This window comes from Drosophila biarmipes, chromosome 2R, assembly GCF_025231255.1.
Source record: "Drosophila biarmipes strain raj3 chromosome 2R, RU_DBia_V1.1, whole genome shotgun sequence".
NCBI classification, from domain to species: Eukaryota; Metazoa; Arthropoda; class Insecta; order Diptera; family Drosophilidae; genus Drosophila; species Drosophila biarmipes.
This window is the reverse complement of record NC_066615.1, coordinates 21,943,559-21,967,917: the sequence shown is the minus strand read 5'-3', so window position 1 is coordinate 21,967,917 and position 24,359 is coordinate 21,943,559. Positions and strand designations below refer to the sequence as shown.

At 43.6% G+C, this 24,359-nt stretch overlaps 6 protein-coding genes across 8 annotated transcripts; 3 read left to right on the top strand and 3 right to left on the bottom strand.

Annotated features, from left to right (window-relative positions):
* The first annotated feature begins 153 nt into the window (after positions 1–153).
* LOC122818182 (cuticle protein 16.5) lies at positions 154–881 on the top strand. Its single transcript, XM_044092199.2, has 2 exons — positions 154–419; positions 533–881. Exons 1-2 carry the CDS (start codon positions 414–416, stop codon positions 797–799), a joined length of 273 nt encoding a protein of 90 aa, XP_043948134.2. The 5' UTR covers positions 154–413; the 3' UTR covers positions 800–881.
* A 5,131-nt stretch (positions 882–6,012) lies between these two features.
* On the bottom strand, positions 6,013–6,825 carry LOC108022411 (uncharacterized). Its single transcript, XM_017091298.2, has 3 exons — positions 6,753–6,825; positions 6,618–6,695; positions 6,013–6,560 (listed from the first exon to the last, which is right to left on the bottom strand). Exons 1-3 carry the CDS (start codon positions 6,784–6,786, stop codon positions 6,451–6,453), a joined length of 222 nt encoding a protein of 73 aa, XP_016946787.1. The 5' UTR covers positions 6,787–6,825; the 3' UTR covers positions 6,013–6,450.
* A 9,460-nt stretch (positions 6,826–16,285) lies between these two features.
* Positions 16,286–18,802, bottom strand: LOC108022177 (kinesin-like protein Klp59C). The gene has a single exon (XM_017091029.3). It carries the CDS (start codon positions 18,636–18,638, stop codon positions 16,419–16,421), a length of 2,220 nt encoding a protein of 739 aa, XP_016946518.1. The 5' UTR covers positions 18,639–18,802; the 3' UTR covers positions 16,286–16,418.
* A 392-nt stretch (positions 18,803–19,194) lies between these two features.
* On the top strand, positions 19,195–20,593 carry LOC122818178 (uncharacterized). 2 transcript variants are annotated; one of them, XM_044092082.2, is made up of 3 exons: positions 19,195–19,264; positions 19,315–19,586; positions 19,910–20,593. In XM_044092082.2, exons 2-3 carry the CDS (start codon positions 19,403–19,405, stop codon positions 20,026–20,028), a joined length of 303 nt encoding a protein of 100 aa, XP_043948017.1. In that variant the 5' UTR covers positions 19,195–19,264; positions 19,315–19,402; the 3' UTR covers positions 20,029–20,593. The 2 variants fall into 2 exon arrangements, with proteins under 2 accessions (XP_043948017.1, XP_043948018.1); XM_044092083.2 differs by having other exon boundaries at positions 19,315–19,561; positions 19,910–20,584.
* A 1,419-nt stretch (positions 20,594–22,012) lies between these two features.
* Positions 22,013–23,771, top strand: LOC108022289 (abnormal spindle-like microcephaly-associated protein homolog). 2 transcript variants are annotated; one of them, XM_044091967.2, is made up of 5 exons: positions 22,013–22,201; positions 22,266–22,331; positions 22,600–22,998; positions 23,066–23,373; positions 23,442–23,771. In XM_044091967.2, the coding sequence occupies exons 1-5, from the start codon at positions 22,131–22,133 to the stop codon at positions 23,696–23,698; spliced, it is 1,101 nt and encodes a 366-aa protein (XP_043947902.1). In that variant the 5' UTR covers positions 22,013–22,130; the 3' UTR covers positions 23,699–23,771. The 2 variants fall into 2 exon arrangements, with proteins under 2 accessions (XP_043947902.1, XP_016946637.1); XM_017091148.3 differs by having other exon boundaries at positions 22,015–22,201; positions 22,263–22,331.
* Positions 23,767–24,359, bottom strand: LOC108022288 (uncharacterized). The gene is made up of 3 exons (XM_017091147.3): positions 24,093–24,359; positions 23,957–24,037; positions 23,767–23,894 (listed from the first exon to the last, which is right to left on the bottom strand). The coding sequence occupies exons 1-3, from the start codon at positions 24,196–24,198 to the stop codon at positions 23,866–23,868; spliced, it is 216 nt and encodes a 71-aa protein (XP_016946636.1). The 5' UTR covers positions 24,199–24,359; the 3' UTR covers positions 23,767–23,865.

Here is a 24,359-nt window from a genome sequence, read left to right as displayed (position 1 = left end):
ATTATTTCATGATTCCGCTTTCAATCTTTTTCCAAAGCACTTTACTCGCATTTTTTGCTTGTCACCAAACTTGACCCAAAAGGTGCGGACATTACTGTCAGTCTGTCAGTTCGTCAGTTGGCCAGTTTGCCAGTCGGATTGCCACCCTCCACCACCATCGCCTTTTGGCCAATTGTCAGCTTGTTGACGGAGTGTAAAAATAAACACACATTCCAGCGAACAATGCTAATCCATTCGATATGGTTTGCCCGGATTAGCTACCAACTCCACATCCGCATGTTGCAGGGAACTTGTTCTTTTGCCCCGAGTTTTTTGGCGTATAAATACTTGGCTGAGACTGGGGAATAGCATCAGTCAACGCACTTCCAGTCTTCGAGAACGTTCGTAGAACACAAGCCCAAAAAACAATCAACATGAAAGTAAGAGATTTTTGTATAAAATATAGTTAAGAATTAAAAAATATAAGTAGTATCTTCAAGATACAACTTAAAAAATAATTCATTAATATAATTTAATAATCAAATCTTTATAGTTCCTCATCTGCTTGGCCCTCTTCATCGCCGCCGTCCAGGCTCACGTTGTGGCCCCCGCTGTCGCCACCTATGCCGCAGCTCCGGCCCTGACCTACGCCGCCGCCCTGCCCCGCGCCTACTCCGCCTACGCCGCCCCCTCCGTTTACGCCGCCCCCTCGGTCTACGCCGCCCCCTCCGTCTACTCCTCCGCCGCCTATGTGGCCTCCCCCTCCGTGTACTCCGCCTACGCCGCCCCTGCCGTCGTCTCCACCCTGCTCAAGAAGTAGAGTGTTCAGATCGATCAAGTAATATGTCGCCCATTTTGTCAACGATTTTCCAAGAAATAAAGCTGTGAATTTACGTAAAGAATTGTGTACGATTTGGGGAATTTTGTTCATGGCTTTAATATATTTTAGTTAAAACTAAAATGTTATCAATAAATAATTAAGGAAGAATATCTTACTAAAAATTTTTGACTAGATGGGTTGCTTTATAAATGAGCTATAAAACTATACTTCATTATAATAAATTTATTAGATTTTAAAGGGGATACATTTTCAAAAAATATGATATTATAGTGACAATAAGATACTTCAAGATTATCTGCAATAAACTAAATAATTTATAAAATACAAATATGAGGGTTTTACTAGTAAGTAAAAATATCCTGATCGCTATTTTTAAAGTGGTTACCCTCTTTTCCTTTTAAAATTTAAAATACCCAATTCTTAAATACCTTTAATGCCTTGTAAATGTTTCTTTAATAATTCTAAAACACAGCAAACCCGTTTGCAAGTCCGACTGAGCCAATGAAGTGGACAGGACCTTTGAGTTCGTCCTGCTGTTCCTCCCTCGCACACCTGAAAGCCCCGAAAGTGTTTAAGGTTAATTCGTCGGCATACATATTTTATTCAAACTTGCCTGCTGGCCCAGTTCGGATCCTGCAGGATGGCATGTGGCTCATGTTATGCATCCGCCCGCCCGTTAATGTTATGCAAATGAATTACGACTCGGCCGGGCTAGGCTTGTGCCATGTTCAGGCACGTGGCTAACACACACAGAGCCAGGAGTGTGTGCATGGGCCCCCTACATTTAATCCCCAACATGGCCCATAAACATGGACCACAAGCAGGACTTTGGCCAACTCCCGGAGCCTAGTTCGCTTGAGTACTCCTATATGAGTCAGCGCCCAAGCAAATTTATTGATTGCCCGAAATGCACTTATGCCCTAGCGAAATCCTTCTTTTTGCGATACACTTCCGACAGACGATTATGCAGAACAACGAAACTTTTGCCCGCTACATTTCCGGGGAAAAAGTTTAGCCTAAATCACTTAGACCTCAGTCGGAAAAACAAGTGTTGGCTTGTCGAAAAATCAGAACCAGAATCCGAAATGGGTGGGAAAACTTTCGGAAGTTTTCCGGCACAACGGCAACAAGCGGCAGTCAAGAGTTGCGAACTCTAGATAGCATTCCATCTGAGGCACTTTGACTGCCAGTTGGAATTCTTCAATAATTAATCAACAATTTACTACAGTTTGTCCTGGTAAATGTTTAATTAACCATTTGCCAATGAAATTTTGGAAAATATACAACTGTAGAAGGTAGGCCAGCTCCTTAAATACTATCTCCCCAGTCATTGACTTGGCAAATAAATTATTTAAAAGTCAACAGAGAAGTAGAGATTTGTTTTTGGGGCGGAGGGAAGTGCTGCATAAATTATGGATGGCCAGTATTGTCGCATTGTCGGCAATTAAGTGACCAGGGTGATTATTTGCACTGCTGTTATGGAAAACAAACAGACAAATTGGCCGGAATCAGTCGGATATAAAAGAAGATGGACTTAATCCCGGATCTTTTGTGCAATGGCACTTCAGACGCCAGGCTCTCTGTTTCTCTTTTTCCCCTCCTTTATTTTAGACAAGGACGTGACAATCCCGGCACAAGTCGCCATTGTCAATGGCATTTCCAGCAGGAAAACCAGAAGCGTTTTCCCCCGCCCAGGATCCCCGTTTTCCAGCCACTTGAGACGCAGCCAAATGCCCCAGGACGTGTTTGATATGCACTCCATCCCGGCGTGGGCTTAATTACAATGGGCAGGACGACAATAGAACAATATTGTGAGCACACAAAATACGAATCACAAACAATTTCCCTGCAGCTGCGAAAGGGGAAACGAATATCGGATTATAACCACTCGGTGAAAGCAGCTTTCCCTCCAAATTCGATTCGGTTTAGTTGAAGCATCCTCGAGTATCCTGTCGGAGCCGAAAGAGCAGGAAACTCAGCTCCACTGCAGTATTATTTATATTTCTTGGCACGGAAATCATATCTATTGCCATGGAAGCGCTGTGAATTGCCTTTTCACTCGTAATTCCGGCTGCAGAGAAGTAGTGATAAATAGTGAAATATTCATCAGTATTTAATACTTCATGAAATTCAAAATTAATTAAATTTGGGAGAATTTTAATAAAGTCTGAAGATGTTAAATACGATTTTAGTAATGTTCACTAGAAGAAATCAACAACATAATTAACTCAGAACATTTTTAATTTCATTATTTAATAAGAGAATATTTTAATCAGCTCTTAAGTCCTTAAATTAAATTTGTTGATTATTTTAAAGGCTAATTAAGAACCCCAAGGTCTGAGATTCAAAGCATACATAATTAAGTATTCGTTTTACTAGTAAAATAAGAAATGCAGAAAATATACATATTTCCTTTCTGCAGAATATATACATATTCCCTTTCTGCTTTAAAATCCGAAACTGAAACCCTTGCACACTCTGGGCATAGTTTTCCACACTTCAAATATGCCATGTATAATACATACTTCCCAGATTCCTTATGCTCAAATGGACCTGCATAACTATTTCATGATGGAATCCATGGAACGGAAACTTTTGCTTTTCCGCCCAGTTGTGCGTTTAAATTAATAAAACATTTAGCCAGCTTGAGTACACCACGTACACTTTTCTGGGCAAACAAACTAAAATTAACTAAAAATGTTGGGGCGGCTGAGGCGGCAGCAGAAACATTAAGTAAACAGCCCAAAAGTATGCTTCAACTTTGGGCATTACATAAATTCCACACACACACTAGCACCAAACTCACACAAGTAAAGGCAACAAAAGCACATTAAAGCTTAGATAGCGGGGCGGAAAAGCGGGTGGAAAAGCGAGGGGGGTGGGGGGTGGTCCGGAAAAGAAGCTAGCAAACAACCATAACATTTATCACGAACACTTAAGTTGGCTCAAAGGGGCAAATGCGGGAAAATCGGGGAAACCGGGAAAATCGAGGCAAGAACGGAGGCTCTGGTGGGCGGTTTGTTAAATCAATTTGATAAACTGTCAATAATGAGAAATAATTTAATGCGCAGCCTCCAAGCCAAGCTGGTTAGAGGCAAGGCAGGTCCCACAGACTTCCCTCGACTCATCGTCATAAGCAATTATGACGAACTTGAGCCGGATTTTCCCTTCTTTTCACTCCGTTTTCCCCCATCACTGTGCGCCCAGTGTTTGCTATTAGCACTTGCTGAAGCTAAGACAAATTTTTGGTTACTTGGACAAGCGAAAGCCGAGATTTATCAAAGATATCAACCAGATGGACCAGTCAACAATAACGCAAAGTGTCAACAGAAGCGGCGAGGGGATGGCTACAAAGGAGGCGAGGCATCCGGAAAATTGGGAGGGAGGAAAGAGGAAAAGCAGATGAAGAAGCAAAGGCAAAGCGGGCAGATAACAATGGACAAAAAGGCAGTACATACACCGGGGAAAGTGGGGATTAAGTTACTATGCTAATCCTTACTTTTAGAGCATATTATACGAACCCTAAATTAAAAGGTGGATGGCCATATCCAACATTGCACAGTCTTTTGATATATGAACACTTGTTCTGTTAATACATAATAATATTTACAATATTAATATATAATAATATAATATATTTATAATAATAATAAATTTACATACTACAAAATTATTCCAAAAATAATTGGGAACTTTATAATAATTCTAAAAAAGACTTTAAAATTTTAGAAGTTAGACCAATGATTTTAAGAACTTCATTATTACGATATATTATTTTAGTATTATATAATATTAATTATTCTACCAAGAAGTTATACATATATATTCCATCATAAAAATTTTAATAAAATCGATTTATCTATCTCAGCCAGAACCCGCAGTTATTTCTTTCAGTGAGCCCTGTCAGAAAGGATCAGAGATTTCTGGGGGCTGCAGATGGGTGGCTGGGGCATGAGGAGTGGGGAGGCGACACCGACGATGTCTGTGCGTGCGTGGCTCGAATCCTTTTGTGCGGGCTGTTGGAAACGACCTTCATAAAACAAACACGCCGATAATGAGTGAACAGTCGTAGGTTGCCCCAAAGAGCAGGGCCTGCGAATCCGAGCCGGGAGAAGGTTGGGCCCAGGTTCTCCGCATTCGGTGCCAGGCCACGAATTGGAGCTACCATTTCGCCTGTGACTGCGGCTCTCAATTCAACGGATTTCCCGGCTTCCTTTGTGAGTGCAACTAACTGGGCGATAATCGGCATTTGATTTGGTGCCGACGAAAACTTTTCTCAAGAGTCTACCTCTTCACAGGCCCCGTTTTCCGCATTTCCCCTTGCGACAGCTGATTGTGAAGTCAACTCTGGTTCGACTCTGGTCTGAGTTATGTGGCAAAGGCTTTGTCGAGGCCTTCGGCGAATCGATTTTGGTCTGGCGAAATTTTAAAGGTTGGGAACCCAGGATGAGGGAACTTTCGGCGGTGAGCGGTAATGATGTGTGCCACTGTAAATGGGTTACGGATAATTGTTGCGGTTTTCGTTTTCTGCTGGTTTTTTGTGGGAAAACTGCAGAGCAGAGCTTACGGAAAAGTTGCTCCTCACAAGAGTGCTTTAAGTTTGGAAACGGAAGTTGTTATCCCTTATAAAACGTAATAATCAGATCAGTTAGCGCTGTTTTCTCAATGTCTTGTTAAGGTTTAAGTTTGTCATCCTTCAAAGAAACTCAGACTTTAATAAACTAACTTAAATATATTAAATAACTTAAATCCATTTATATATTATATTGATACACTGAATGTTTTCGAAACAAAAGGGTAAGTCGGCACTTAATAAGTGAATTACAATGGTTTGACGCTAGGAGATAGATACAATCAGGAACTTATTTTTATTCTGCTCCAGGAATTACTGCATGAAGGCCCGAACAAATAATGTTATACCTATTCTTCAACATTAAATAAGAATTAAAGTACTTCAAAGGTATCTCCTTACCTTTAACCCCTCGCCGCTTTATGCCAGACTTTAATCTAATCATTTCTACCATTTTTAGAGATTCCCTTTAGCCGTTGCCTTTTGTTGAACTCTTTTTCTCTTTACCCCAGCAAGATTAAGCCAGTTAAGGAGCGGAAGTCATGTTGGCTCCGGCCACGCCCTCCGCCTCCGCCTCCCCCACCGGCCCGCCCCGCTTGGCTACCCACCTGCTAAATTTGCATAAAAGATGCTTTTCACTTTTCCAGCCAAAGAAATGAAAACTCAGGCTGCAAATATCTCAGGACGCCTCCGCTTTTGTTGGGTTGCCTGGCAGCCGAGGGAAATAAAATATTTTTTGGCAAAGGCAAATGGAAAATGGGAGTCGGAGGCGGTGTGGGAGGAGGAAAAGCAAATGTAAACTAAACGACAAGAAGCGCAAAGGGAGACACGCGAATAAAAAAGAAGGGAAATAGCAACACATGGAATTTTCCGTTTTTGCAGGGTTTCATTTTTTGTTTTTTGTTGTCGTGTGGAATTAACTTAGCGGAAACGGAAATGGAAAATGGAAATGAAAGCTGCTGCACAGAGGCATATGGCCAGTGTCAAGGCCCCAGGATGATGGCCGCCAGCTGTCGGAGCTCCTTCTCCCCTTTGATACGGTTTTCCTTGCATTTCCCGGCTAATCATCCACTGTTAGAAGGGTGCTCCGCTGCGGCTCGGACTCCTCTCGGTTCCTCTGGGAAAAGGGCCTCAAAAGTTGCCAGTAATTGCAGCAGTAAATGAAGAGCGCTGCGGGGTACGGGCTTAGTATTTGGAAATTCCACTCTTTTTTATCGAATTTCTCACTTAAACAGCTGAGCACGAGCCACGTCAAGGTGGCTATTACCATCATCAGATTGTTATGAGCCCGTTCCTCCTCGGACACTAAACGAGAATCACTCATCACTTATATAGCAGGAGTTTTAGAGTTAATGGGTGTACCTCCCTGAGCTGTAAAGTTCTCACTGCCGGGCATTGTCCATAAAAGAGACTTTACTGTCCCGTCGAATGGCTCCTCCAGTACTGGCTCTCGTCCACTTTATTTTACTATACCAACGGGCTGCTCAGAAACAGCTGTTTTGCTATCTATGGCAGAGCATTTATGGGGTTTATCACTAAGTGAATTGGTCATGGAATTTCTAAAAGCCACTTGGGCATTTAAAATATTATTCAATTCAATAAAGCCAGGTGGATTTTCAGGAATGAACTGGGGTTGGAATACTGATAAGCAAAGACTGATAATGCATCTTAAAGAGTTTTAGTGCTAAATGTTGTAAAGATATTTATTGGCTTCCAAACTGTGTCTCCATTTCACTTTCAATTGCATGTATCGATATAATTTCATCGAGGCATCTATTTTTGGCAGCACTTACCTCATCCACCTTCCAAATTCGTAGCCCCCATCTCACCTGGCCACCCCCAAAGCCCGCCCCTGCCCACAGCAATTGTACTTGTATTGTGTTATTGAAGGCGTTGTGTTTATCATTTGCCGCATTGCATGACTTTTGCTAGTATATCAATATCAGGGAAGCACCTTTTCCCGATGCCCGAACCCTTCCGCAATGCCAACTTCTACTTCCATTGACACGCCGAAATAAGGAATCCAAACTTGCATTTATGGCCAAAACAAACAAATATTATTGACAAAATTATGGCCGGCGCCCAAAACGAAATACAAAGGACATAAAATGTTCGTTTTGCTCCACACTTCGTGACTTTGCGAAGGGCTATGGACAAATCAAGTGCAATCCTCGCCTTGGGCTCCCACGCAATCGATTTCGGGGGAAAAATATATAAAGTTCTCCTATAAAATCTCCACGTTGGTGCAGTAACCGGTATTTTCGAGGTTTTCCCTTGACATGGCAGTTATTTCCGGATATGACTTTGGTTTCCTGTTGCGTTAAGCACTAAGACTTTCCAACGGAAAGTTTTAAAATAAACATATGCAAGTATAATCAAAGCGAATTACAATATTGAAAAAAATAAATAAATATACTTTGTTCTAGAAAGTAGGCACATGGTGCCGTGTAAGATGATTTTACCCAAGCATACTACTACTACTAATACTACTATTTATACTAATATTCCTACTACTAATATTTCTACTACTATTTATATTACTACTACTTTGTACTAATCGAATAGCAATATTAATGTTAGGTTAAACTGGTTATATTTAATATAAGAAAAAACAGAGAGCAATAAAATTTTGAATGCAGTAATACAAATTTAAGTCTTAGAAAAATAACGACAGCTGCTGAAGAGCTCAGAAAACCGCTTATGTCACTGCACATTAGATGAAATTTGTGTCACTCCTTTCAGCAACCTCGAGAGCCCGATCTCAAAGCATCGTTTCACTTGTTATTAGCAATTTCGTAATTGTAATTCAGGAATTCCTCGTCCCCAGGGAGTTGGTCCTCTTCACTCGGCCATCAGGCTCTTGGGGGCCAAATGAAACGAAGCATTTCACGAAGCAAAAGTCAAGTCAAAGGCGGGCAGAAGTGGGTTTCCATGCCGTACAAAGCCACATAAATGTTCCTTTCTCCAGAGTCTTCACATTTCCCGCTGCTTCAGCTTTTCCTTTCCTTGCCTTTCTTTTCAATGAATGATGAATGCCTGATATCTCTCAGTCTGCGCTTACATACATTTCTTTGAGTGTGTGGAGTCGTAATGAAATTAAATATTTAAGCTCGCCGTGCCTGAATGGGCGGGGGGAACTGGGTGGAAAAGCGGAAAAGTACTGCGAAAAGGACACAAAGCCCGGCCATAACTTTGTGCCTTATGTTTCACAACATGCTGTGGTTTTGCCCCTTGAATTGCGTGGCACGGGATTAGGATTTGGATTAGGGTTGCGCAGTTACAGCACTTCAGACACTGCGAATGTTGCAAATGTTGCAGCTGCCACCGGATTAAGCCAACTGCGGCATTACGAACGCAGCCAACGTCATCATAATCAGGTTTTCGCCAGACTCAACCTTCTTTCATACGTCCCCGAACGTGCTGACACCCCGCAAAAGCTGCCAACTTTCCACTGTCGATTATTTGCTGTCAAATCAGAATTTATTTTGCCAATGCATTCGATTTGGCAACTTGGCAAGGTGTTTTGGTGTAAAGTGGAGCCAACCCGACGAGAAAGAGATTGTTCTATGAGAAGTTGAAAGTGTTTTATAGGGCGACAGGGGCTTTTTACGGTTGGGTAAGAAATATGATTATCCCCAAAAAAGATTCCCCAAAAATAAATCATACGACACGTATGCCAACTAGAACATTCAAATCATTTCCTATACTCATTTCATTGAAATCATTGGATAGATAAAGGAAATGTAAAGCTTAAACGCTGTATTATTTTGTTATGATTAAAGTATAGACTTAATTGCCCTTAATTAAGTGATTCTGTTTTAAAGAGATTATTAAACCCTAATTTCCCCTTATAGGCCCGCAAACCCTTGAAAAGAATTGCGCCAAGAATTGCAAATACCAGAAAATAAGGCCGTAATATGCTAGTCCACTGAACCCTGAAAGTCGTCGGGAAATTACATAATGCCCCGAACTACATAAATAGCGAACGCATTCGAGCGGCAATGCAACAATTTTTAATTACCATTTAGGCGCTTCAACGAGCTTTGCAGAAAGGCGAAAAAATAAAGATAGGCAAGGGAAATGGCTGGCAGCTCTCTGGTTTCGACTTTCTCGCCATTTTTTCCTCTTCTCCCCCCAGCGTTTAACAAAAATTAAACAGAGAGAGAAGAAAAATAAACGCCAGGGAAATTAAGTCAATGTCCTGCGGGGTCAGTTGCGTTTTGGATAAACGTAATTAACCTTCGGGATCGCGCACATTGAGCTGGGTCTGTCCACTAAAAAGCAGGAGAAAAGGGACAGCAGATGCGAAAAGCCAGATTATTTGGTGTAAATCATGGGTTAACATATTTGCGATACACCCCCGAAAAAAGGGAGGCAGGTGGCAAAGATTTACTCGCTGCTCGGAGACATTCATCACTTTAAATAGACCACGAACCACATCATTAGGGCAGTCGACTTGCAAATTAATTACAATCGAAGCGAAAGGTGGAAAAGTGGGTGGCGTGAGGGCCAAGAAACCCCGAAATCCACAGGCAAAGTTCGCAGCGGCTCTGGCCAACAATGGAGCCTGGCTGTAATTACCTTCTCGCACACACACTGCCACAGTGGAGCCCCGGAACACGGATAAAGACGGTCACACACACATAATTAACTCGATAATGAGGACAAAACCCGTAGCCACACGTACAGTCAAAGCCAGAAAACCCAGACCCACCCGAGTTGTCTTGTCGCAAATGTATGTAATGGCGTGTCGCAGTTGTTGTTCCTGCGGTCGCCCAGGGGGCACTGGGGGGTTAAGGTGGGCCGGGGCTGTGGGCCAGGGGAACCCCCATCCCCACTACTACGTTTTGTTTGCCACGATAATGACTTCCGCTTCGACAGAGCCGAGGATGACAGAACCGGAATTCGTAATTGCTGCTAAGCGTTTGCCATTCTCGATCTCAATTTCCAGCGTTTGCCTTTGATTTTGCTGCCCCAAAGGAAAAACTCCCCCCAGTTTAGAGCCGCTTTTCTTTGCCCTTTTTCCACACACACGTCCAGGAATGCGGCAGTGTGTTTTTGGTTTTAAATTTATACGCATTTGACCCGAATGTCGTTGGGCACAGGGAAAAAGGGAAAGCCGCCTGAGTGCGAAAAAAGGTGTGAAAAACTATGCAGGAAAATTCGCCTAACGGGGGACACCACAAAGTGTTTGCTATGCTAATTCCTGAAAGGCAGGAATTATATTTAGTAGTTGCAGCCATTGTCGGAACCAGCTGGAAATTGCAAATTAGATTTGGGATTTATGTATTTTATTAACCGTGTAAAATGGGATTTGCTTAAATCAATGGGATTTTTCTTAACTGATTGGGTATTTAATTTGTACAATCTTAAGACCACTTCAGCTATATACTAAAGTCAGTTCCTTCAAGCACTTATTTTTCATACTTTGTTATCTATTCAAATCCTTTTATTATTTATTTCTTAAGGTATTACGAGATACTTCCCTCGGCCTTCCCATTCAGTTCCACTTAATTGCTCTCCATTGAAAAACAGAAATAATAAGCACAATCCTTTGGGAAGCCGGGAATATTTCATGATTACGGGCAATTGAATTGCACATTTGCATAGTCGGTTAATTCCTCGGAGATGGCCAAGATACAGAATGGCGAAACCCCTGGCATTTATCGCAGTTTACATTCCAATTGCCATTTGCCAGTGGTTCTGGCCCAAACGGGGAGGTGCTCCCCGTTTGATTGCGGTAAAATGCTAATTAACGGAGCAGTGCTCCAGTTTGGTGGAAAACTTTAACCCGCTGACAAACGACTACCCGTCTGGGCTGCGGTGGGGAGTTGTGGGTTAAGACGGGGACTAAGCTGGCGTTCCTTAAAGTTTCCAGCAGACGCTTTAACGTGGCCTAAATATTAATGGTCGCATTACGTACTCGCTGCGAGTGGCCGCGATCCCTGCTGACCTGCCCGGGGAATTGCGGGTCTTAAATTCATATCAAAATATATATATTAAATATTCTCTTGCACCGGATTCGGCGCTGCTTTGCTTTAATATTTATAGCAAAGTCCCTGGAGGACGAAATGGCTTTTCTCTCTCCCTCTATTTGTGAAATTTAAGCACGAAAAAGGTTCGCATATTAAATGCCACGGTCTGAGCAGCGAGTTATCATCTGTCCGTCTGCCTTTGGGGCTATAGGACCCGGCTATATGGCTCTAAACTTGTTGGTTCCACTGGGGGATTCGGTTTTGTTTGGTAATTTGTGGAGTGCCGTGCTCCGTGGGAGAAGCCGAGGCGAAACGAACCGAACTGAACTCAACTGAACTGGGGAGCGATTTCAATTGGCTGCGGATGGATTTAATAAAAGGTTGCGGGCGATGGGGCGCTGAACCTCCGCCTCGATAAAGTTACTTATAAAGTTAACCTGTGCTTATACAGTGGACTTGGCACAAGCTTCATTGGATGTGGTTTCAATACTGTGGGATTGTATAATACATTCTTGATCGTTTGTTTGTCAGGCAGGCTTAAAACATTAATAATTAGTAATAAATCCATCAATAGTCCGAGTTTAAAGAATACTATTGCATACTTTTTGTCACCTTATTGGGTTATTCCGCGGTATTTATAATGATTTAATTAGTATTTTGTACATGCAAGTGTTTTAAAATCTAAAGTAAGTTAAGATTTCTTAGCTTGAAACTTTGCAATTAAAATTTTCAAAAAATCGAGTACTTAAGATTCCAATTACATTGTTGCCTACTTCTAGACACCTTTACAAATTCCCTTAAATATTTTTGATCTGAATGAAAGCATCCAGGGCTTTCGACTCTCTTTAAAATGTTCTGAGGCGAAAGGCCAGCGAAACATTTCCTTGGATTATGTAACACCCTTGAAAACATCGTATCAAACAGCCAACTATTGCATTTCTGTGTTTATTTTATACTTGGTTCAAATTGCCACAGCCAAAGTCCTTGGGTGCAAATTAATTACATCCTTTTTCCAGGTCCTTCCGTCCCCGTGTGTGCGTCGGCACTCGATAAAGGCATTGATCACACAGCCACCCATACAGCTCATCCGCCCCCTAAGCCCGCCCCCTTGCATTTGGCTCGATTGCAATTAGAGCGGATGTGATGGAAGAGGGGCGGCGAAGGGGGCTGGGACGGGGGCTTGCATATTTCATAGTAGCTACGCATAAGTGACACTTGTCAAAACACATTTTCCACACCTCCCACCCGCTTTTCCCTTTGGCCAGAGGCAAAAAGCATATTTCAAGTGCGGCACTTCATGTGCGTCAAACAGAATGCGGGAGAGAGACGGCCTGAGCCCGTGCGAGCGAGAGGGCGAGCGAGTGCATGAAAGGGAAAGCCGAACAGTGAACACCGAACAGTGAACAGAACTGAAAAAGTGCTCAAGTCGAAAGCCCTCGAGTTGTTTTGCAACATTTGAACACGTCAAGTTTTTTAAGGTCAACATGTCGCTGCCAGGCAGGCCAGACATTAGACATCAGACATGGCTAACACGCCGCGGGCGGTAAGGGGGTGGCAAAAGGGGTGGGTGAAAGGGGTGCGGAAGCGGGGTTGGCCAAAGAAAAGCGGGATACATTGGGTGGTCCAACGGGCGGAATGCCATTTGCATTTGCGGCGATTGGCAAAGGACTGGACCTTGTCCTTCGTTCCCCATTCAGAGTGCCTTGCCTTCAAGTCCTTTGGAGGGGTGTTAGATCTGTTAAATAAACGAATCTGAATAGGATGATCGAGAACCACATGTTCAATAAAACAAAATTGGCTTGACTACCTTAATTAATAAAAAATTCTCTTACTTACCACTGTCTCAATGGTAGTTGATGCAAATCAAGGCATAGAGCAGGAAGACCTTCTAGATATATATTAGGTAGATATTCTTATTTCTTGAAGGTGCAATCAGCACTATATTCTTCCCTTGTTAGGAGATGTTTTGTTTGAAATAAAACGAAATAACCGAATATATTATAAGAACAAAGAAGTTTCAATCGAACTATGTGATTTTATAAATTCTTTCAAATAGTAATCCCTAAATACATCTTCAAAGCTGTGTCTCTCACTTTAGGAAAGGAAATAGAGCACTTACCATTTTTGCTGCTTGGTCAAACGGAAGAGAGTCGAAATCCCACCAAAGAACTGTTTTCTTCATTGATATCCCCAAAGTCCACCCACTCTCTCGGCTCTTGGGCGACTCTCGTCCCAAGAAAACCCCAGAAAAATCCGCCCTTTGCCCCTTCCAGCCCATCGTTTATTGTTACTTAGCTTTGGGGCAGCTCCAAGGCTGGTCCTCAGCTCTTCGCATGCCTTGTTTACCCGTCGGATGTTCACGGCTTTATGTGCGGAGACGTACGTGGAAACACACACATACGGGTGTGTGCGCTTCGGTCTCGTTGGAAAACACTTTTTCACAAAATTTTCTCAAAAAGAATGTTAGACAAACCGCTTTGTTGGCAACAATTTGGGTTAAAACTTAAGTGTTTTGCTTCGAGTTGAAACCGAGCCACCTCCTGGCCCCGGTTGCCGCAGACCTCCTTAAATTCTTTGGCATTGCAGTGCTTTTGGCCCGGCTTAAAACGAGAACCACAAGAAAAGGCGAACAGGAAGGGCAACTAGGAAAAACCAACAAAGTTGGGCGAAAACGTGGAAAGGTTTTTGTGCTCTCCGCTTTTCCCTTTCACGCATTCCAAGCCAAGGAGCAGCCGAGGCGAGAGGAGGTAAATTGTCCTTTTAACTTCTTTCGCAGCTGCTGCTGTTCCATATAAATTTCGTTAAAATTCAGCACTGCACTTTCGCTTTTCCCCCGAAAACCGCTTAAGCAGACAATGAGCAGAAAGTATCTCGGGGAGCCCTCGAAGAGGCTTCCTCATTAGACCAACTGCAAATAATTAACAGTCATTACCCAAATGAAAACTTGGGATTGCGAATCTAGAGCACTGCACCCTTTAAAATTATAAAATACATTTAACAATTTTTAAACACATTTAAAAATGTAAAAAAGTGTTAAAAAGAGTAAGGATTATAAAACTGTACTTTTTCACAAATATAAAATACATCTTATTAATTTACAAAATATTCTTCAAAATTTAAGAAGGACGTTACAAGATTACGATTACAAAAGGTTGTTTTAATCAAATGATTTATAGTTTAAACAAACTTGGTTAAATGAATGTATACAAATTACAAAACAACTGGCCCAAAAGAAATAATAATTGTAATATCCAAAAAGGCTTTCTTCCTTTCAATTACATCCAAAATGCATTCCCAATATATAAAATAGAGATAAAATTCAGAGATGGAGCTAAATTGCTTCACCCAACTCCAGGGTGCGTTGCATTGGGCTAATTTGATTGAAAGTTTCGGATCAAGTTTGTGTGGGTAGTCTTACATATGCCGCAAATTTGAGGCCACATCAAAGGAAAAGTTGATGCAAATATATGCCCCGAAGTGAGACCGAACCCAGACCGAGCCAAACTCGCAGCCCGACCAATCCATTCAAATGTAAGCAAAGTGGCAAAGAGAGAGACCCGAGTCGAGTCGCAGATGAATTTGTTTGTTCACATTTTGGGGCTGCATTATTGGATATCTCGGCTCGAACTTAACTAATTTTAAAGTTTTCCAAATGAGAGATCTCTGTGTGTGCGGCAAGTTCTGCAAAGTTTCCCCGGCTCGTGGAATTAGTTGCAATTTTCAGCATCTGGGGAAGATTTTACATTTACTTCGGGTGGGGCAATCGGTGGCCAAAACGGGGAACGGGAAATTGTCTGCAGCTGCTTGTGGTAGGGCTTCATCATCGCCCTTCGCCATCGCAGTCATCTCCTGTTCGTCGTCATCAGCGTTGACACTTTAAAGTTCTGCAGGAATTTGGCGAGGCAAGTTCACGGCTGGGTACACAGTTTGCAAGCCGTTCCAAATTAAATTTCAAGTAATTGGGATTTATTTGAAAATTGTTAACAGCTAAAGTTGTAACTCAGTGTCTTTATATGATACCACCATTGATTTATAAAAGATATTGAAGTGTCATGAGGTTTAGTCCACTTAGGGGAAGATTATTTACGAGCTTGAGAACAGTTTTTATATGCTGACTAGCATTGATATTATTAAGAATGAGAACTTAGGCTAAGAAGTTTTCCCAGGGGTATCACATAGGAAAGTACAATAAAATCTGTACGACTTATAATAAATACAGTTTTTGGAAGAACAAGTTTTGGTTAAAGTTGTTTTGGTAAGGTTTATTCTCTTCTTACTTAAGCTAAGCCGTGTATTTCTTATGGCTATATGACACTTGTAACTAATTGTGTAAGCCTGTACCCTTAAATAAATATAAATTATAAAATTATAAACTTTTTCGGAAGAGTTTGATATGATGAAGTGATGGAATATAAAAACCAGTATAGCCAAACAATATTTTATTAAATTTTTGGTAGTCCTGTTAAGGAAACATAAAAAAGCATTCCAATATCTTGCGCTCCATAAGCCAGATACCTTTCAACCCACTTGTAACCTATACTCTTTGCTTTATTGCAGTCAAAAGTTCAGCGGCGTTCTTTTTGCGCTTTTTTTGGGACCCAAGCGGCGTCTCCTGGACCTGTTACACACGATTCCGGGAGATTGGCAGTTAACCAAGTTAACAAATCCACCCCAAAGGATCCGCTTCTTTTGTTCGCCACCGACTCGCTTACCTCACGTTGTTGATTACACTTCGGACGGTCATAAATTTGTATCTGCGAGCGGGGAAACTCATGCAGCAAGTTGGGAAGCTGTATAAAAGGGAAAACTCCGCTGGAGGGCGGAAAAGTTTTTATTTTACCGCGGCGAGTTCGAGTGAAACTTGAGTGCAGTGCGGAGCTGTGGCTGTGAAAAAGAAAATAAAAGAAACTAGATTCGAGCTTGAAATTTCATTAACTGCTTGTTTATCGAATTGAAATTTGAGCCGTTCGAGGGTCGCCCAAAACTCAAATGCAAAGATACAGAGAGTGGTAAAAAATAAATTCATGCAGAAGGGGCTGGAGGGGGAAGACACCTAGTCCTCCTCCTTCTTTTCCTCCTCACCCCCTTCCAGCTGCCCGTTCTTCTGCATCAAGTCCTTGATTAATTGTTGGGTCTTGAATTTGAACACTTGGTCTCGGGTTTGATTCACCATGGCGAGCAGATCGTCAAAGGCATGGTCCGAGTTGGCCAGGTGCCTGCCGAATTCCTCCTCCGTTTGAAGATCACGGAAGTCGCGCACCAGGTTCTCCATGCAATTCATTAAAGCTACGTATTGCTCGGCCACCTCCCTGAGTTCCAAGGGCTGCTGTGGCATGTTAATGGTTTGGTTAAAGTTCGTATCGGAACTGGCATTGTGCTGAATGTATGAGCTGGTTTCCTCGGAAGAAATGGTGATGTGTGGATTCTCTTCGTAGTCGTACTGCTCCCCCTCCTCCTCGACCAACATTTCTGGCTCGGATTCGTCGTTGAGATCGGGGGACTTATCTTTGGTCCCTCCCGGATTCTGCAAGGCATCGTCTTCCTTGGCTACTAGCTCCTTAACCCTATCCGCGTAGCGTAGGGTATTCAGGGTGTGCTCCACGCAACTCATGGAGGGTGATATCATGGCGATCATGCAGGTCTTGTTCTTCTTGCCACCCACGAAGGAGTCGCGGAGGACCTGCGTCAACTTGGAGCCCCGGAAGGGGAGGTGGCTGGACTGGCGACTCAGGGCCCGAATGCACTCCTTGAGGGCCAGCAGGGATTTGTTGATCTCGGCTCCCTCGATGCGAGTTTGTCTGTCCGCGGACTGCGTATCCGCCCCGCGTTCATTGCCGGCCAGGTCCACGAAGGAGCACTTGCCGTAGGGTCCCCAGGAGTTGGGCAGGTGGAGGGCAATCTGGAAGACGGCATGGGAACGGGAGGACTTGGCATTTGCCGAGGTCTGTCCCGAGGTGCGCTCCTTGCTGCCGTGCTCAATCAGGCGAAGGACATCCTCCACCTTGGTCACCGTGATCTCCGTGAGGCCCACCACCACCACCTGCTGCCTGCCATCCTCCAGAACACGAAGCATGGGCTTGTTTGGCAGCAGCAGGTCGAAGACCTTGCTGCCATAGATCTCAAAGAAGCTGCAAGTGATCTTGGCTCCAATTTCGCGGTACTCAGCTCGGGAAATCTCCTCGAAGACGTCGCGGGCTGCCATGGCGTAGATCCCGGTGCCGCAGTCCTGAATCTTGCCGAAGAACTCGCCGCCCATGGTGTGGGTCTTGCCACTGCCGGTCTGTCCATAGGCAAAGCAGGTGGCATTGCCCCCCTCAAACATGGTTCTGATCAGCGGACGAGCTGTGTGGGCGTAGACCAACGCATTGGAGCACTCCTCGTCGAAGGTGTAGTCGAAACGGAACTTGTGGTGCTCCAGGAACTTGGTTAGGTCCACCTTGAGGCGCAGCTCGTGGACAATCAGCGACTCGGAAGTGGGAATCGTGATAATGTCCATGTTCTTCGTGTTCTCCTCCTTGCGACTCATGGGTCTCTTGCGCACACAAACTGTGATCTGCTGGGCAGCAGCTTCGCGGGGATTCAGACTGCGGAGCGGGGTGAAGGTCAGGGTCATGCGGTACTGGCGCAGCATGAGGGCCACCTCCCAGTTGGGATTCCCCGGGTCCTTGCGACGCAGTGCATCCTTCTCCTGCAGCTGCTCCACCTGCCGAGCGCGCCGCTTTTCCCGCTCGTCCTTCATGCGATTCACCTCCCTAACGACACTCGAGCACCGCTGATTGTTATTGGAGCCCTGAGATCTGCGGTTCTGCATGGGACTGGTGTTACGCGGCTTGCAGGGCACCAGTCGAGAGGTATACGGTCCACCCTGATCACGATACACCACTGGAGCTGGGGGAGTACTCTCCACTTTTGTGGAAGGCAGCTTACTGCGAAAACCCATAGCTCCCAGGCGCTCTGCATAGGGGTTTGCTGTTCCGGTTCCGTCCAACGACTTCCTCTGCGAGTCCTGACGTCCTCCGGAGGGACTCACATCCCAGGGCTTAGGAATCAAAGAGCCCGCCGTCCCCGGTGGAGGTTGGTTCTCCGCGAAAATGTGACGGTTGATTTCAATCAGCATACTGATGGGCACCTCCTTGCCCTTTACCACCGCTCCCTCGGTCCATTCCCCGGTCACCGAGTCCAGCTCCGGATTCTTCCCCGTGCAAACCACCGGCTGGACACTTCCGTCGCTCCGCTGGAAGAACAACTGCTCGCCAATCTTGATGCGATCCATACTTTTCGCGGTGGCCACGGCTGGAGCCAGCAATTTACAAAAGATGCACTACTTTCCGATTCTTTTTTGTTAGCATATATATTTTTCTAATTTTCCGGTCCTCAATTCAAATATATTTCTGCGACCAGATATGTTGCCTCTGTAAGTTACTTGCGAGTGTGAGGTTTGATAAGCTAATAAAAAGGTTGAATACACGGAACTTACCTCAAAGGCAACGCCTACTTTAAAAATATTTTATTTTTACATGCGAGATTAAAAAATATGACTACATTGTAAAGGTTACAAAAAAGAAAAATAAATATTCCTGATCAGCAAATTTTTGTCAAAATTTCTTCTACTTTAAGATATTTTTTGGCTTGGCCAAGTTAATAGAAACATCACACTTAAATTAATATTATTATGTGTTTTGGTATTTTAAAAATACAATTCCAATTGGTATATGAACTAGTTCCCTAAAAAATTTGTTATATCGATAGAACTGCTGGAGTGCTTATTAACCCATCACTGAATGTCATCCTAGCTTAGTGTCATTTAATAATTTTTCACTTTCGTTTACGGAGCCGACCGATTCAGTTCGCTTGTCTTAAAGACATTTTCTCTGATTCCTTTTCCAAGAAAGATGAAAGGTAAAGCACTTCTTCAACTGTTTTTCTTTTGCTCACGGGTTTCTCCACAGCTATATAACAATGCCGCACAGAAACGCCAACTAACCGACCATCTTTCATTTCGTTTGGGCCAACAAACGCCACATTTTGGTCTGCTTAATGTTTCTGCTCTCCATAGAGATGACGATATGGGCCTTGGACAGAGTGGACGCGCAGGAAATAGTGAACTGGCTAATGGCCTCCACCGGGCAGGAAACATCTGCTGGACCTCTGAAGCACACTCCCGATGGTCTTCGCCGTCATCATCAGCCACTCGATGTACTGAAAAGCAGAAACAAGAAAGGTAGCGAACTTCGGCAAGCCGAAGTTTTATATCCTTGCGGGTCTTTTATAACTACGAATAACAAAACTATTCGGTTAAAGATACCTATCAATGTGCCAACGAATATGCATTATTTTGACATTTATTTTCCGATCCCATGGCAGGTTTATGCCATAGCAGTCAGATTGAATTAGAAAATATAAATATTATTAAAATAATTTAGAGAGTATTATCAAAAATAACGAAGCTATACCTATTATTTCTCTAGTTCTTGTCTCCCCTATCCTGTTGAAAAACACATTTCGGTAATCCTTTAAAGCTAAATAAATGAATTGTATTTTCAGTACATCGCGTGGCTGCAGATGACGGGCATCAAGATCCAGACCTAGGAGGAGGATCATCATTTCTCGCCATGATAATCAAAGCTAGTGAGATGGAGAATAGCAGTAGTGTGCTCCAGTGATCCCAAGATATGTTTCCTCCCACTGAAGCGATGGCAAGTTCGATCGCCTCCGCGACCACACTGCCCAAGTCCCATGTCGCCATCCCTATCGAAAGCAAAAACATTGTCAAGCTAACTAAAATTTGGAGATTGTTTGCCCATATGAAGCGAATGATGTCCGGTTGTGTGGTGTTCCTGGGCGGCATGGGGATTCCCCCGGAATTGCCCGTCTGTAACCCAGCACATACAACAACATATTGGCCATGATTGGATTGGTTTTCAACCGGGAGCAGTACACAGGATCCTTGGACTTCTTCAAGGATGTCCTCATGGGGCAACCTCTACGACCAGCTGGCTTTCACGTTAAGATATCCCACTTTTTTTGGAGGATGGATTATCTACCTTTGAGAAGGCATAGCCGCTGTCAGAATTCCTACTTAGAATGGCCATCCTGAAGCTGAGCCAACGAGACCCACATCCTTACAATTGCTCTACAGAACGCTAAAAATCTTACCCATTTTAAATATACAAATTAAACAACTAAAGAATGTTTATTTGTTATTATACTAAGACCATTTAGTCACTTTTTGTTTTTAAAACGCGTATATTTTATTAAATTGTATAGCTTGTTCCGGTATATCCCGAAATTTATTGGTAATGATTTCTAAATGAAATATTTTGGTACCACTACGTCTTCTTCTTTCAGGGAACTACTTATTTCTGGCTGTGAGCCCGGCAACTCAAAGTTAGGGCTTTCCCAAAGTATGTTTAGGTGGGTCCTAGGACGATTTTATGGTTAACATGCTTGGGGTGTCGGCTCGTAAATTCCTCGCTCGCCGGGTTTTGGGTTAGCAGCTTCTTTTGATATATGGCTCTTGCCCCGTCACGGGTTAGTACTTTTCAAATTAGATTTGGGCACCCATCCCTGGCCGCCTTTGTGTGGGCATGTCATAAAGCGAAACGAAGGACCTTTCTGTATTTACACAAGCGTGCGCATTCCAAAAATAAATAGCTGAGGCAGCGCTCTCGTTCCGATGTCTAGACTTCTGATTGGAGGACAATTAAAATGTACCTCTGGGACCCTTCGAGGGATCAAACGACATGCTATTCCCAGTCAGTCAGGTGTAAAAACTAATTTGCGGCCAAGTTCGCAGAACATCTCCAATACCAAAAACCGCAACGGGAGCTCAAGGTGAAAAGTTCAGGGGACACAGCGCCCAGAATGTGTGAATGTGGCTGGTCCGGTTTTCCTATCAGTTACTGGGTCAGCACGGGCTGTGCGGCCCATAAATCTCACGGCCGCTGCAATCAGGGCCTGCAATCGCAATCTGCATCTGAAATCAGCGAGCAGTGCCAACTTGTCAGGGCCGAATAGATGGCGACCAAACTGGAAATGGCGTCAAGGGCGCCATAAATGAGAATTTCCGTTTCATTTCCGTCCGTTTGTTTGTGTTGGCTCTGCGGCTCATTTGTGGCCCATAATGAGCAGGGAAGGCAGGGAAGGCGGGGAAAGCTGGGAAGGCGCCGTGGCTCTGTATCGATTTTCGTTTAAAGTGCCTGCCAGCGGGCCACCTAATGCCATTTGCCGCACTGAATTTATGGCAACTTGACCTCGGCCATTTGTCAGCATTAGAACACAATTGGATAACATGGCCGCTGCAGTCAAGGGCATCATAAATGGGTGGCCGCCAATAGACGTATGGCTGCTGTGGCCGGAATCGAGTAGACCTAAGCCCACAATTCAATTAAACACAGCCTTAGCCCCGGGAAATTCCAGCCAGTCGCTGCGAATATTTATGGCAACTCGAGGTGGAGAAAAAGACACATAAATTCGCTTCCCCCCGACGCGATAAGCGGCAAAACATGTTGATGCAGAGGCGAAATAAAATATGTCGCCCGAATGGAGACCAGGATGCAAAGCCCGAAGATTTATGCCCGAATAATCGCCGGCGGCCATAAATTATAGCCAGCAGCTAGACAAAAATCTCCGATTCATCGATTTTCCATCGGGCTGTCAGTCACAAACAACACTTTGTTCCCCCGAAACATGTTATAAAACACACTCGAGTCACCCCAAACACACATTTAAATTGAACAGGATACAGCGCGGCACATTAGGCAGGATGTTCTCAGGTCGCATCCCCATGATGCACCACACCCGCCGGGGCACTGTGCCCATGAGTGATGAGCTGCGGTATGATTTTTCATTCAGAATACATATGTGCATAACTAAAATTACGAATTTTGATTTGCAGCAGTATGAAGTCCGAGTCCCGAAATGAGTCAATTTTGTCAACTGAATACAGGACGCGAATAATTTCCCGGTGAGAAAATATTTAAATCCTAATGATATATTCTGAAAATAATAATCCCAAGGGACTACATTTGACTATTACTAGTTGATATGTTCTAAATTATTCCATTAAAAATATTATTCTCCCATCCTAACTTTACCAAATCAATGGTTTTCTATTTTTATCCTTCCCATTTATACTCCATCTCCTATTTTAATCAAAAAAATATTTTATTATAAATTTAATTTTATAACAAATTTATATTTGTGAAAATTACATATATTTTCCTTTACTTTAGCACCTGGCTGCTGCTGCTGGACTACAAGCAGTACAAGGCAGCTCGCACCATCCAGTCAAACTGGCGGGGATTCTTCTACCGGAGGAGGTTCGAGAACAGGAGGAAGGCGGCCATCACAATCCAGCGCTGGTGGCGAGGGTTCTCGGTCAGGAACAACCACTACAGGTTTGTGGAGAACATGTTGCAGAGGCGCCTGGTTGACCACTACCACCGATCGGCCACCAAGATCCAGGCTCTGTTCCGCGGCTGGCGGAGTCGCCTCACGATCCACGACAACAGCAAGTTGCTCAGGCTGCAGGTCTGCGCCGCCGAGGACCTCCTCAACTGCGTGGCCTTCAAGTTGCACCACCTCCTCCGCACCTACGCCATTCCCGGGGTCTATTCGCTGAAGAACTCCAAGTAAGCACTATGTGTGACTCCATATTTTACTCATTTCTATAAAAATATTTTTTATATCTACTTACAGCTGCCTGTCGCGTGTGGAGAAACTGCTGGCCAGCCTGCACTTTCGGTTCCACAATGGCAGGGAGAAGCTGCAAATCGCCAAGTATCTGGCCGACAGAAAGAAGGATCAACGAAATTTTAAGAAGAGTGAAAGGCTAAGTGACGTTCCCTTCAGGGGAGCCCGGTATTGGAGCCAATGCAAGCCAAAGTGCGAGGCCGCCCTGAAATTGTCCAAGGACATTGACAAGCGCATGTTCAGGATCATTGAAATGTACGATGCCTCGCAGAGGGACGCCCAAGCGGCGTTGGCTCAGAAAAATTTGGCATACAGTAAGTGGGGTAAAGAGATTTAGAGCTTGAAGAATTTTATTAATAATGATTTTGTACTTATTTTACAGAAAAGCAGAAGAAGCTCATGAGCAACATAAAGAAGTCGGCTGAGAGGAACAAGCGCGACTTCTGCGGCGATGTTATTGCCAGCATGCGTCGCTGGAAAATCCTGGTGGAAAACAACCTGAGCGTGGACAAAAACATTTTTAGGAAACCCGAGAATATTGAGAAGTTCCTCGCCGAAATATCGGCCTACGGCCAAGAGTTCGAGAGCTGCACCTGCTACTGCCGCATTCCCGTACTAACCGAAATCTATTGCGGCTAAACACGTTAAACGACACCTTCTGTAAAGCACTATGTAATACTTTTGTTAATAAAAACCATGTAAAGAACTCGAATACTAAACGATTTTATTTGCAATTTGGTAAATACCCTGAATTTCATAAACTGCTTTCCTGAGAATATGTCCCACATGGATCTTGGTACTGCTCTTCAGCTGAAAATTGCGTTGAATATATCGACTGCGAAAAATATGTCATATATGATATATAATATAATTCTGGCTTCGATTCAATTTTCTTACCAAAGACATTGCCAAAAAATCGAAGCAGTGCGGTGACGAATGAGGGTCTTTGCGTATCGGTCCAATTGTCGGTCATTTGATCTGTTTCGACACTACTAATTAATATTCTGGAAGAATATTTCAGTATTACTCTTACCCAAATGCTCGCAATCTAATCGCTGGTTGTTCAAGTCGAAGTTTATATCGCCGCCTATGGGTGGGGCCACAGTCTCTTCAATCTCCGAAATATCTGGATCCGCCATGGTGAACTAGAAATTGTTTCTTCAGTCAATGAAATCTCCCTATCTAATATTCTGCACAACTCAAAATTTTGAACAAAATTATAAAGTTATTTTATCGCCCGTTTGAAAAGTTTTTGGCACAGCTGTGATTTTGATTTTGAATACTGGGTAAAGGAAACACG

Coding starts and splice junctions, on each gene's coding strand:
- LOC108022411 (XM_017091298.2), bottom strand. CDS start 6,786: ATGCCCGGCAGTGAGAACTTTACAGCTCAGGGAG. Junction 6,696..6,752: donor GAACTTTACAGCTCAGGGAG/GTACACCCATTA, acceptor ATTCTCGTTTAG/TGTCCGAGGAGGAACGGGCT. Junction 6,561..6,617: donor GCTCGTGCTCAGCTGTTTAA/GTGAGAAATTCG, acceptor CGTACCCCGCAG/CGCTCTTCATTTACTGCTGC.
- LOC108022177 (XM_017091029.3), bottom strand. CDS start 18,638: ATGGATCGCATCAAGATTGGCGAGCAGTTGTTCTTCCAGCGGAGCGAC.
- LOC122818178 (XM_044092082.2), top strand. CDS start 19,403: ATGTTTCTGCTCTCCATAGAGATGACGATATGGGCCTTGGACAGAGTG. Junction 19,587..19,909: donor GAAAAGCAGAAACAAGAAAG/GTAGCGAACTTC, acceptor TTGTATTTTCAG/TACATCGCGTGGCTGCAGAT.
- LOC108022289 (XM_017091148.3), top strand. CDS start 22,131: ATGTTCTCAGGTCGCATCCCCATGATGCACCACACCCGCCGGGGCACT. Junction 22,999..23,065: donor TATTCGCTGAAGAACTCCAA/GTAAGCACTATG, acceptor ATCTACTTACAG/CTGCCTGTCGCGTGTGGAGA. Junction 23,374..23,441: donor TCAGAAAAATTTGGCATACA/GTAAGTGGGGTA, acceptor CTTATTTTACAG/AAAAGCAGAAGAAGCTCATG.
- LOC108022288 (XM_017091147.3), bottom strand. CDS start 24,198: ATGGCGGATCCAGATATTTCGGAGATTGAAGAGACTGTGGCCCCACCC. Junction 24,038..24,092: donor ATTAGATTGCGAGCATTTGG/GTAAGAGTAATA, acceptor GTGTCGAAACAG/ATCAAATGACCGACAATTGG. Junction 23,895..23,956: donor ATTTTTTGGCAATGTCTTTG/GTAAGAAAATTG, acceptor TATTTTTCGCAG/TCGATATATTCAACGCAATT.